The following is a 12,837-nucleotide window of genomic DNA, read 5'->3' as shown; positions in this document are numbered from 1 at the left end:
TAAACCCTGGAAGAGTAAAATGCAGGTACCTTTTGGGGATTAAGAAAACATCAACATCCAAGCATGGAGATATGAAGCCAAAGAGAAAGAAAAGCCAAGAAACCAAGGGACAGCTCTACAGCAGTGGTATTTTGTGCCACTTGCAGAGTCAGCCATGGAGGGAGGGTATAGCAGCTGCAGCACTGCCAAGGATATGTGTGTGGATGCAGGATAGTGTGTCCAGCTCCTGGTATGCAAATCTAGACATACTGGTACTTCAATATGCCTGCCTTTAACAGACTTGTAAGAAAACCCTAAGTGAACATAACATGGCTCCTTTCCAAAGAGCATTTCCTGAGGTGTAATTGCCCAAGACAGTCTAATTTTACACATTGCTGTGCATGGTCTTCTAGCTGTATGTTAGTAAAACATGAAAAAAAAAAGGCTCAGCTTTGTAAAGTACTGGGGCTACGTGTGAAAATGTAAGCACATTTTTATTTATAGTGAATTATCATCAAGATAGGGAGTAGCCACATGAAAAGTGATAAAAAAACAAGACAGAAAACAAAATCTTGCTAAATTTTTTCTTTACAAGTTCACTCACTGTTGCTTGAACCAGCAATGCTGGTACAGCAAAAGGATTTCTAATCAGTCACTAATGCATGATTGTTTAATTTTAATGGGCATGATCAATACCATCCGCTCCTTCTTTAAATGCTAATGAATACTTTAATACAACAGATGTGGACAAACAGTACATTGCAGATTAAAATTAGGCATGGCATTAAATAGCTTACAAACAGCAGAGGAATCCTGCTGGACATCTTGATGAACAACCACAGGCAGCTGACAAATCTTGAATTGCCACCACCAGCCCACACTATCTCATCCTTGTACAACTACACTGCCATCCTGATCACCCTAGAAGAGAAAGGTGCCTTTCCAAACTCTTGCAATTTCTTTCTTAAGATTTGTGCAGGCCCAGCTGTGACTCCTGAGATGCATATCCAAATTTTAGTAACACAAGCACATTTCTAGCAACTACTCTCAGTTACTGTTAATTGGTATCGTCCAGCCCATTTTGGTCATGGCAAGAAATGTCAGGGAAGGATCCCCAACCTAGACAAAATCCCAGTCCCCTGCTTGTGACAGATAAGCATCTAGTGCTAGATTGTCTATGTCTCCCAAAATAGTTGTCAGGCTCGGTAAACCAGGGCTAGAAGCTGGGTTACTAACTAGCTTTCAGCCAGTTTGAAGCCACAAGAAAATGGCAAACTTTGTTACCAAAGGGCATCACATGCAGCTGAATTCGCTTCAAAGTAAGGCTTCTATTTTTTCTGCTCTTAACTGTTGTCAGAGGAAAAGGCACCTGAGTGACAGAGATGCAATTCCTGACACCTGGTGTCATATGTGTCATGTTCCACTGGTTTTGGTGGATCCTGTCGTGAATTCATGAAATATGAGTACCAGTTCACTCTGGTGGGTATTGGAAACTCACCCCAGGGCTCAGCCCTCACTGGGGCTGGTGGCAGTCAGAGGAAGGAGAGCTGCATGTGCCCACAGGAGTGGCCTTTGTGTAGAGCAGGGACTTTACATGTCCTTTAGAACGCCCAGGGACAGGGCTATGGTGATACCCCTCACCCTGAGCGGGCGGTGTGCCAGCAGCTCTGCCAGCATCACTCACCTGGTGTGCCAGCAAGGGATGGGTGCTGTGCAGCACCCTGTTCAAAGGCGTCTCTAATTTACAGCTCCTTGGCTTTCAGAGGGTACCATGCATTGCTTTGGGTTCAGCTTCCTTTATCTATTTCTTCCTTTTTTTCTCTCTTGCATCTTGTGAAACCTAAAATTTTTTTTTCCTTTTTAATTGTGTGAAATCAACTTGGAGTGAAAAGGCCACAAAGAAACTTTTTGACGCCAACTGAGTCTAAGCTGTGTCTTTGTTCTCCGCAGAGCTAAAGACCACATTAATCAGAAACTTTGCTGACCTTGTCTTTACTACCTGAATACTGAAAGACAAAAGCGACACAGTCTGGCCACATTTAAAAATTCAATTAAAAAATACCAGCTGCACAGGAATAAATATTATCATAGACCTCAGTGGGGTTAGTTGTAACTATGATAAAGACAATACCTTCTTCTCACTCTATTTTAATTTTTTTCCCCCAAAAGAATAAAGCCTAGTTTTTGATTCTCCTTCTGATTAAGACAACTGTATACGTGACAGAGTGTGCTCAGTGGTGTTGGGTAGCTAATGCTGGGGCTTTTAATAAGGAACAAAGTAAGAAATTCCTGAGAAGGAATGGCAAGCTGAAAGTGGAGAAGTGAAGCTACTAAAGTGGACCTGAAGAAAAATGTCCTTGTGGCCCCTTTTTTCAGACTATGCTGAAATACATACCTCTTACTATAGCCCTGGCAGAAGCAGACTAGAGAAGGGGTGAGAAGACACTGCTTGGAGCTGGACTCAGCATCTAGAAGCAAAGTGAGGTGAGGAGAGAGGTAACAGCACAACTCTCCCAAGGATGAAATGGAGAGCCTTTCATTGTGGCACCTGGCCGTGCCTTAGGGATTTTATTTTTGAAATATTAAGCAAATGAGTGGATATCCAGTCAGCTGAGAACACGAGCAGCCAAACAGAGGAGAGAAAACCAAATGAAATTCCTTGGTGCTGACAGTGACGGGAGGAAGGTGGCAGCTCTCCCTGTCCGCTGGCAGGCCCCAGCCAGGCGGGTACCAGCTTCGGTGCAGCAAATTAAATAGGAGTAGGCATATCTTCTCTAGGTTGGATGTTCAGTTAAATAAAGGGCCAAGTTCCCCTCAGAACATCCTCCGGCCCCGCCAGCTCCCCCTGGCTCTCTCCTTCCCCGGCTTGCCGGCGGCCTGCCTGTGGGGTTTCCTTGCGTGCTGCACCTTTATCCAGCCGCCCTCGCTGGCTCTGCTGTCCCCTTCGCCCCTCCTGGGCTCGCCGTCCCCCTGTGGGGGCATGCCGGGGATGGCCGAGGGCTGCGGAGGGCCGCGGGGGTTCCTGCGGTGCTGGGCGGCGGCGGGCGGAGTCCGGCCGGGCCTGCCCGAGAGCCGCGGGGGCAGCGGGGAGCCGGCCCCGCTGCGCCGCCCGCCCGAGGAGCTGCGGGACGCGGCGCCGTGCGAGGCGGCCCTGCCCTTGCCGGCGGACCTGTCCCGCTCCGAAGGGGTGTCGGAGGCTGTGCTGGAGGCGCTGCTGCCTTTTGAGTTCAAGTGCAGGTTCGAAATGTTTCTCATCAAACTGTGTGACAGGGGAGAGGAGTTCCTCGAGTGGCTGATGGAGGTGAGCTGCTGAGCGACGGGAGCGCGGGTCCTCCTGACGGCAGCGGCGTAGGAGTCCTGGCTGCGCAGGTAGGGCAGGTACTGCGTGACCGTGGTGGGGCTGTGCGGGTGGCCGTGCTGCAGAGAAATGGCTTTTGCCAGCTGCTGCATGCGCAGGGTCTGCATCCACTGACTGTCAGTGCCTGCCAAGGGAACGCAAACAGAGTCAGCTCTCTGGGCATCGATGGAAAACCGCTCCCAGGTTTACCTAAGGTGTGAGGTTAGGTACCAGGGTTTCTCTTGGAAGAACCTCAAACCACCCTTCCCCTCCCAGCCTTGCAGCAAATAGTCCTAAATTTGAGTATGTTCGATGTTATGCTTGAACATAATGTTGGGTTTTTAAAATAGCAAGTGATACAAATATTTCTGATGCTACTGCAGATTATGGAGCTTAGACTAGAAGACAGTTACTGAGCCATCCACTTGGCTGTTCGGGTGGTTCCCATCCCCAAGTGCCTTCTGGTCATTTGAACCCAACCTAATTTTAAACATGCCCTGTGATGCTCTTGGCAACCTCAGGAGATTTCTCCACAGCTTGCATTACAAAGAGCCTGGAGACCTCTGGAGCTGACACAGAGGTCACCCCCAGGTACCAAGTACAGCTGCAACATTGCCTTCCAGCTGCACCTCTCCCATCTGGCACAATCGTGCTGTTCGCAGCCCAGCACAGAGAGGAAGCAGTGCAGAGCCAGTGCAAATCCCAGCTGCAGCAGCCACATTCACCTCCTCTGATTCCAATTTCTTTTCAAACTGCTACACACCACAAAAACCAGAGCTACTTCAGTTGTTGTTGCTACTACAAATTCAGGATTCAATCTACTTTGCATCCAGCTTCATGCAGAAAACTGACTCTGTATGTGGAAAAGCCAGTGAGGCATTCGGCTTCAGCCAGGCTCTCTGAGACAGTGCTTAACTGTGAGCAACTCAGGGTATTACAGTTCCCTCTACACCTACTGTCACAGCCCTGGGGTCGTAACAAAAGTTGTAGCTTTCAGAGATCACACTGAAGTGGTTTTGAAAGTCAGTCCTGTGGTTTCCATGAAAGCCTTTAGCAAATACAATAGCTGTAAATTTTCCATTTGAACTGCAAAGGCTGCCTGGTTTGCTACTTTGTGGGTAGAGCAGAGAACAGGAATTCCTCTTATCTGAGGCCACAGCTCTGGCCAAAGACCCATGGGGAGCAGCTAAAATAATTTTGTTCTAGAGAGATTTGAATTATTTGTCCTTAAAGATTGCTAATATCATTCCAACAAGAAAGCATAACCCTCTCTGCCTCTCACTGGAACACTTCATTGACCGTGGGGTGTTTTGTGGGAGCTGGATAGCAGCTCTGTCCTCATTAGGATTTCACCTGTTAAAATGTAACGGATGATCTCTTCCACTCCTCTTTTCCCCAGACTTTGTTTGAATCCAAAGAGATTTAAATCACTTCAACTTATTGTCAAGTATGTCAAAAGGAAACTGTCTTCCCTGTCATAGTGTGTACGACACTGACACAGCAGATAGCTCCACCTGCACTTAGAGGTGAACCTTCTTTCACACAAAGACAGATGGGAATTGCCTCCTCTGCTTCTTAACCTCCTTGAAAGTCATGGTTTCAAAAGAAACATGCATGCCAAAATGTACTTGCTAGATACTTGCCATTCCCCTGTTCCCTCTGACCAAGGCTGTGGATGTAAATCACAGACCTCATAAGACCTGGAAACAGCAGGCTCAGGACTCAAGTTTGGGTCTTCATTTGATATCAACACTCAGGTGGCCATCACATGTGCTATGGGACTAGTGCTGATCTCCCTGAACAAGGGGCTCCTTCAGCTCTTCAGTCCTTGCTCACAGCCAACAGCAGCATCCAGGATCCAGGTGCCCAGCAAGGATCTCCCAGCAAGGATGTGCCCTGTGGGGCTGGGAATAGATGGGGGCTTCTCATGCCTCTCATGGTCTGGGGGGCTTCTCCCTCACACGGTCTCTGAGCCACCAACTGTACACTGAGTTATGTGCTCTGTGTGGTAGCCCACAGAGGTAGTTATTTTAGCCTATTAGACAGGTATTACCCTTACCTTTGTGCTTGGATTTGGTGGTCTTTTAAACTGGGATAGGTGGTCTGGTAAAGAAGGCAGGCCAGAAGGTTTGCTAGAGCTGAGGCACAGCTTTCATGCTGGCTGGTAACCCACCTCCTTTGAACAGTGCCTATTCAATTGGCTGCTGACAAAACATTAGTGCTTCCATGTAACTCCTCCAGTGTGCCAAAGGGACAGACAAGCTCTCCCACCACTCACTGAAAAAAAAGCAACCATTTCGGTTTACAGCGGCTGAGCCAACCTGTGAAGATACACACCACACTTGGTATGGCTGCAGGGCTCATCACCCCAAAACCAGGGTAACCTCCATCTGCAAAGCTCATCTGGAGTAAAGATGTATCTTTTATTACAAGCTCTGGGTTTCAGTTGCATTATAAAATGTAATTGTGTTGCAAATGGATCACAAACGTTTAGGAATAAGCACACCCATGTGTCTGTAGTCCAAACCCAGCACCTCTCAATTCACAGCGACATTCTTCTACAGTTGCCAGTAATGTTCAAAATTGAGAAATTCCTCCTCTGCTCACTGGTATCTTGTTCCAGCTCTTGTACTGCCCCTCAGGTGTCCCAACCCAAACATTTCTGCAGCCCTACTGTGAACTCAAAGAGAAAAACAGCTTGGCTAACAAACATCTTTTCAAAAAACAACAGCAGATCTTAAAGGCAGAGCTGTGCTAGAGTCAACTGAGATGAGTGCGAATCTGTCAGCAGCATAAATTTATTAGGAAATGAAAACTGCATTGTAGAGCCCACTGCATTATTAAACATATCTCACTGAACAAATTAAGCCCCAGAAGCCATAACAAACACCATTCCAGAACTCAGACAATGATGAGCCAGGGCTGGCTCAAATGGGCAAGCTGAGCTGTGGAAGAAGAATGCTGTGGGAAGATTTCCACAATTCCTCAGAGAAGAGCAGGATGTCAGGAGCACTTGTGTCTGCCAGGCTGGCAGTATTGTACTTGTCAGAACAGTGTATCATCCACAAGGGACTTCACCCCACATGCGGTGGGCATGAGGCTACATGAGGCATGAGGCTACAGCCTCAGTATGTGTGTCCCCCTGCAAGAGCACCCAGACATCTCTAACAGGAGGTGCCCTTTATCCAAGCACATCTGTGCAAAGCTGTGTGCTGGGTGGCTAAGGGTGGCAGGGAAGAGCTGGCCAAAGCACTCCAGCTGAGTGTGAGCTTATCACCATGGACTCCTCCAGCCTGCTTCCTATAGCACCATACAGGCATCCCCTTTCCCTTCAGAGACAGGTAACAGGCAGCTCTACCTGGGGGAAAAATGGATCTGATGGCCACCAATGTAAGCAAGTTAATCAGGGACATCAAGACTGGAGGCAGCGTGTGCTGCAATGATCATGCTTTTTTTGGTAGTTTGCAGTCCTGAGGGACAAGGGTCAGGTAGTTAGGCTCATGAATTTTAGGAAAACAGGACATAGTTAAAAGATCCCTTGGGGACAAGGGAGTGGAATAGAGCTGACAGATCTTTAAGGAAGTCTTCCATAGAGTGCAAGAGCTCTCCAGGAGCAAGAAACTGGGCAAAGAAGGTGAGAAACCGGTGTGTCTGAGTAGGGAAGTGCTGGTAAAAGTAAGAGGAAAGAAGCACATGCACGAGAAGTGGAATGTGGTTCTACTCCACAAGGACAGGTAGCCTGGGAAGAGTATAGACATGAAGTTCCATTGTATAGGGATGGAGTGAGGAAGGGCAAAACAAAGCTGAAACTGAGCCTGGCAAGGGATGTAAAGAATAACAAGAAGGGTTTTGGCTATGTTAACAAAATAAGAAGTTCAAAGAAGGTGTGCCCCCCTGATAAACAGCACTGGAAAACTGGTAACAAAAGATGGGGAGAAGACTTCATCCCAATCTTCAATGTCAGCCTCTCTTCCCACGCCTATCAAGTCAATGGACAGCAGGATGAGGACTGGGGGGGCAAAATTCTTCCTCATCTTAACATCAGTGGACAAGGGAAGAGCTACAGATGTAATTTATCTGGACTTCTGTAAAGCCTTTGACATGATCCCCCCCAGCATCCTTCTCTCTAAATTGGATAGAGATGGATTTGACCTGTGGATTGTTAGGATAAGGAATTGGTTGAATGGCTCCTTCCAGAGGTCAACAGCTCAGAGTCCTGGTGTACATCAGTGACAAGTGGTGTCCCTGAGGGGTCCATACTGGACCAGTGTTATTTATTGTCTTCATCACTGACATACAGAGGGATCGAGTGCACCTCAGCACACCTGCAGGTGACACCAAGCTGGGTGGTTGACGTGCATTGACTTTTTGCTGTTCTCCCCATATATGCCCTGCCCATGTCAGCAATAAAGTTCACATGTGTTGACTTACCTGAGTCAGATCTGCTCCGTGAATTCCCCTCCGAATTGGGGAGCGAGGTCTGTATCAAGAGCTGCACTGCCTCAACCTCATCCTGCGCTTTCAACTTGCTCCAGCAGATAGCCTGGATGTGCCTTGTGCTTTTGGGAGCTCTAACATCACTCTGCCCAGGAAGGACACAACAAGTGTGAGGATGTAACAACAAACAACACACAATACACGAAGCTCCCTGGTGAGGGAACTTCCACTACTGCCTGGGCAGCAGCAGTTGTTTCAATATAGAGCCTGTTTTGCAAAACCACTTAGCTAGTTCTCAAATATTTTTAGACTCTAGATAATTTTGGCTGGTACTTGTGATTATGCTAAAAATGTGGTAGTGAATAACTGCTTCAATCCTTGTACCCTGCGGAAGAAAGATCTGAAGGCCTTCCTCTAAAACACAAAAATACATTTTACTAGTTCTATTGATGAGCATCAAGTATGCACTGCTTTCTGCTAAAAGAGGTAGGGCTAAGCAGGTATTTTTGCAGGGGGACCCCCAACAAAATTTTCCTGGAGTATGCCTCAGTTTGCTGCTAAGGACCTATGACTCCTGCAAGAAACTTCAGCCTGAAAGAAAACTACTTCTTCACTTCTGAGAAAGGCAAGCAAGGTCCAGGATTTCCCCATCACTCCATCACTGCCTGAATGCTTGATCGGGACAGAGCTGGAATCTCATTTATTTACCTTCTTCTGACATACAGTTAGTATTTATAAAATCAGTATTGTAAGTAACTGCAAACTTTTTTTACAAAGCTAATTTCTATCATATCAAATTGTATTCTGGGTTTTATTTTATCTTATTACTGATTTCTGGGGTTTTTCTCTTCTGTTGCTTCTCTGCTCTCCTAATTAGTACATCATTGGAAAGAGAAAAACCAGCCTCTTTAAATAATGCAAACAACACTGACCATTACACTTCAAGCAAAAGGAGCTTTCATCCTTGGGAAGAAGAGCCATCCCAGGCACCAGTCTGAGGCCACTGTCTCTGTCAACTTCATTCAGCTCTGAACTTTATATTTTACAACTAATTACAGGCTGCTGAGAACTTGATTATAGGATATAACAAAGCCAAAGGATGTTATTTCCACACCTCCTGTGAAGGTTTTGTCTTGGATCAACTATTTTATTTGTTTCTTAGAGCTTACCTCATATGTAACAACACATTCTACAGACTGGTGTTCTTCTATGCCAACAATCCATTTCTCCATTACAAATGGTGGCTGGAAAAAACATGGTGGGAGTTTTATAAGGTGCTCTTCATCTCCTGACTTGCTTCTAAATCACTCAAAAGGGATTTACAACATTTTCCTCTTTTCATTCATTGCTATATTGTTAACATCAATACTTTCCTTAAAATTCTGTGAGACAAAGCAATGTCTTTTTGAAATATTTACTTCCTGGTTTGCAAAAGGAAACTGAGAAGAGATTTCCATACATAACACACAGAAGTGAGAAAACATGGAATTTTTTCAGGGGGGCACGAACCTTCACTCCATTTTGTGAGTATACACTTTTGCTTCTGCTGGATTTACAGAGGAAAGCGAGAACAAATATCTAGAGATTCTCAAAGCAAGAACAAATATCTAGAGACTCTCAAAGGTATTTCTTGACAAATATAAAAATGTTGAAGTATGTGAAAAGTTAATGTTACTGTATCTAGTTGTTAGTTTATTAAACTTCACACCTTTTTTAAATGAAAAATTGAAATGTCTAAGATTAAAATTAGACAGAAAACTAATGATAGTAATAACATTAATAATAATAACAAAAAAAAAAATCACAAGTGTTGTTCCTGAAATCACTAACCATAAAAATAGTATTAGCATGAATTAAATATTAGAATATTTTTTGGCAAATACTCCTATATCACATTTTCCTTAAAATTCTGACTGTTGACAATCTGCTTTTCATTTCTTCCTTTAAAAAAAATGAATAAAAGTTTCCCCCCAATTTTGCCACAAAAATTCACAGTTAAAAGCACTCAAGAGTTTGGGTGTTTTTACCAGTGCACATTAGAGCAGCATTCTAATTGGCAATCAAGCTGTATATTTTTTTCAGTTAGAAATTTATTTTGCTAGCTATTATCAAGTGGAGCATATTAATAAAAACAAATAATTAAAATAATAGCTAACAAAATGCCCTCTGCATCAACAAAATTTCTGTTCCTTAGGGGAAAGCAGTCTAAATGCTTACTGGTAAATATTTACAGGCAGGTTCTGACACAGGGTAAAATACTCAGTGACAATGAATTGCAGATGTTCAGTGCTGTACTGTCTGCGATGGGTTTCAGTCTTTGCAATCCACTGGTGCATGAAAGAGAGAGTTTTAGAACCAGATAAAAGTTCTAAAACCATGAAAAAAAAAAAAAAAAAAGAAGAAAAAAAGAAAGAGAGAAAAAAACATGATAAAACCCCCCAGACAAATGGCATGAGATTTCTGGAACATTTAAATTGGTTTCTTCTCTTGAAAAGTAAAGAATTTTTGGAACATTATTTTCATTAAAAGGGGTAATAAATTCAGAGGCTATAACATGGAATTAAAACAAGAAAATATAAATTAGTTCCTTCTTCTATTTATCTACTGTAAACATTATTTTCAGCTTAAAGTAGAACTAAAATACCTAACTCCTATTATGATACAATTCTATTTAAAATGTGCATTTTATTTAAAAGGTGTCAAGAGATTGAACTTCTGCAAGCATAAAAGTCGACTGCTGTGGTATTTTAATGTCTTTGTTTGAGATCTGTGAATTCATGAAAGCTTTAAGGCTGTAAATACCTTTGTCATCTTTAAAATCTCTACATCAGGTAGGTTAGTGTTGAATGTCACATCTTTTATGTAGGTTATTGCAATTTCATCCCCGTCCATCTCCATGTACATTTTCCATTTACAATCCTATGAATAATAAAAAAAAGAATGCTGGATTGTTAGAATACAAATAGGAAAAGAAAACCCAACAACAACAAAACCCAAAATGAAACAAAACTGAAAGCCAAAACAACCTGAAATCTAATCCTCAATGTATGAAGGGAAAAAATAACCCAGCAAGAAAGTTAAGGGACATATATGTATTGTATACATGTTTGCAGTACAGTGTTGATAATTCAAAACTCTCAGTCTTCTTGTTCCCTCTTCCCTCAGCTCACCCTGCCAGGCAGCTGCCACCTTGACAGGTCTGGATGTCCTCTGAGGTATGGTGGCCCTGAATGGCCTCAGCTGGACAGACAGCCTGCTGGAGCATGTGGCCTGGGGGCTCTGCACACCCCGGGGCACTGCAGGGACAGTGCAGTGATGGGAGCCATCACCTGGAGTCACGGTCTGAGCTGGCAGCCAGGCACAAGGATATCATCCCAGTGAACCCAGCAATAAACAACCAAAGCCTGTGCAATACCTTCAAGACAATTGCTCAAATAATGGGCAAAAGGATGAGCTTGTTATTACAGCTCAGTTATTTCAGATACCAAGAGCCCAGCGAGGCACTGTGCATCCTCAACTTCTGCTTGCCTCCAACTGCACTATTACTTATAAAGAAGCTCAGCTAAGAAAATAATCCCAGTGAGTCTAATAAACCACAGCAATAAAAGGTATCTTTAAACAATCCCCTGAACTAAACAGTGACAACTGGCAGCATCCTGCAGGACATCCCACATGGAGTGAGTGCTGGAGCTGGGGTTTGTGTCTGTGGCCAGGGAGGCTCCCACTGGGGACCAGAGACTGCATGTCCATGATGCAAACCAGCCAACATTTGCTGGTCTGGCTGACAGGTGCTTTGGGGATGAGATACTGTGCTGTGCACTGAGCTCCTCCAAAAATCAGTCCCCTGAAGGACCACTCTGCCACTGAAGCAGAGTGTCTCCACCTCCATACAGGAAAGAGGGAATCTTCCCTTCACAAAGAGAGAAGCTCCTACAGACATGGCAGGGGTTCAGGGGTCTGTGTCTGCCACATGCCACCTGTAAGGCAGGTGTGAGCTCAGTGCTTGCAGGAAGCAGTCTTCACCTTGGTTTTGCTCAGAAAATGCCAAAACTTTCAGTGGGGACACAGATGGACACCTAGGGCCACAGGCTTGTGTAAGCAGTTATTTGCACAGACAAATGTACAGCAGCCTAAAAAGTATCCCTTATCTGTGCTGCTTGCACATGTGTCTCTCCTAAGTGTAATGTATGAGCTCAACCCATAAAGCTCAAAGCTTTCCATCATGCAATGAATTGGCAATTCCCAAGTAAAAGAAAACTGAAATATAGTAATTTCTGAACTGCAACAAGAAATTACGTTTATGACAGCATTTGGCTCTGTGTGTCTGTCCGCTCTGAAAGCTTCCACATTTTATGAGCAGAGAGGCCATGTGAGTTGGTTTTCGCACTACCCTGGTACAAGTTTGAGTGATGGGAACTGCAGTTCAGTGGTCAGGGCACCAACCAAGACCCAGAGGCATCAAGTTCAGTTTCCTGTCCTGCTACTGGCTTCCTGCTCAGGTGCCAGTCACCCCGTGCCTCCATTTCCTAATCACAGACTGCATCTCTGCGTGTCTCTTTTCTGTCCTGATTTTCCATTTGTGAGCTGACCCAGGGTAATGCCTGTCCTGCCCCAGGCAGGTTCAGCACTGTGCACCGGCTCTGACATGAGGAGGGCACGTGCTTTGAAACAGAACAGCAACAGCAAAGCGAGTTCTCTCTGACTCCTCCTCATCTCTCGAACTCTGCTCCTCTCCCTGCCCAACATTCTTGTTTTCAGACTTTTTTGCAGAGATTCATAGTAGTGCAAATCAAGCCTGAGGTTAGCAGCAAGATGCTTGATGACATTTGTAAGTTTTACAAAAACATCTGAGCCAAGAAAAGAAAAAAAAAATCAACATAAAGTACTATCTTCCAGTTAGTTCAGCACATCTCCTGCCATCTCTGAGTAATACCAGTGCCAAGCACTTGAGAGCTAGAGCTGCACCTTGTGGCAGGGCTCCCGTGCCCTCCTGACTCAGGATTTTGTGCTCTGCACTCACATTTACTCACATTTCCCTGCACACTATATCTGACAAATATGATCTCATTTTAATAAACAAAATA

General features: G+C 44.6%; 1 protein-coding gene across 2 annotated transcripts in view; it reads right to left on the bottom strand.

Moving 5' to 3' along the window:
* Window positions 1–2,513: 2,513 nt before the first annotated feature.
* MAP3K20 (mitogen-activated protein kinase kinase kinase 20) overlaps window positions 2,514–12,837 on the bottom strand; it is an 89,340-nt gene continuing 79,016 nt past the window's right edge. For both annotated transcript variants that reach the window (XM_030277483.4, XM_041717381.2), the window contains exons 17-20: window positions 10,556–10,672; window positions 8,923–8,997; window positions 7,748–7,898; window positions 2,514–3,461 (exon numbers count right to left, since the gene is read on the bottom strand). In XM_030277483.4, coding sequence (XP_030133343.4) covers window positions 2,794–3,461; window positions 7,748–7,898; window positions 8,923–8,997; window positions 10,556–10,672 — 1,011 coding nt within the window. In that variant the 3' untranslated portion in view covers window positions 2,514–2,793. The remainder of the gene's footprint in view (window positions 3,462–7,747; window positions 7,899–8,922; window positions 8,998–10,555; window positions 10,673–12,837) is intronic.

Source organism: Taeniopygia guttata, chromosome 7 (assembly GCF_048771995.1).
Source record: "Taeniopygia guttata chromosome 7, bTaeGut7.mat, whole genome shotgun sequence".
In the NCBI taxonomy this organism is placed as follows: domain Eukaryota; kingdom Metazoa; phylum Chordata; class Aves; order Passeriformes; family Estrildidae; genus Taeniopygia; species Taeniopygia guttata.
This window is presented reverse-complemented; position numbering and strand designations above follow the sequence as displayed.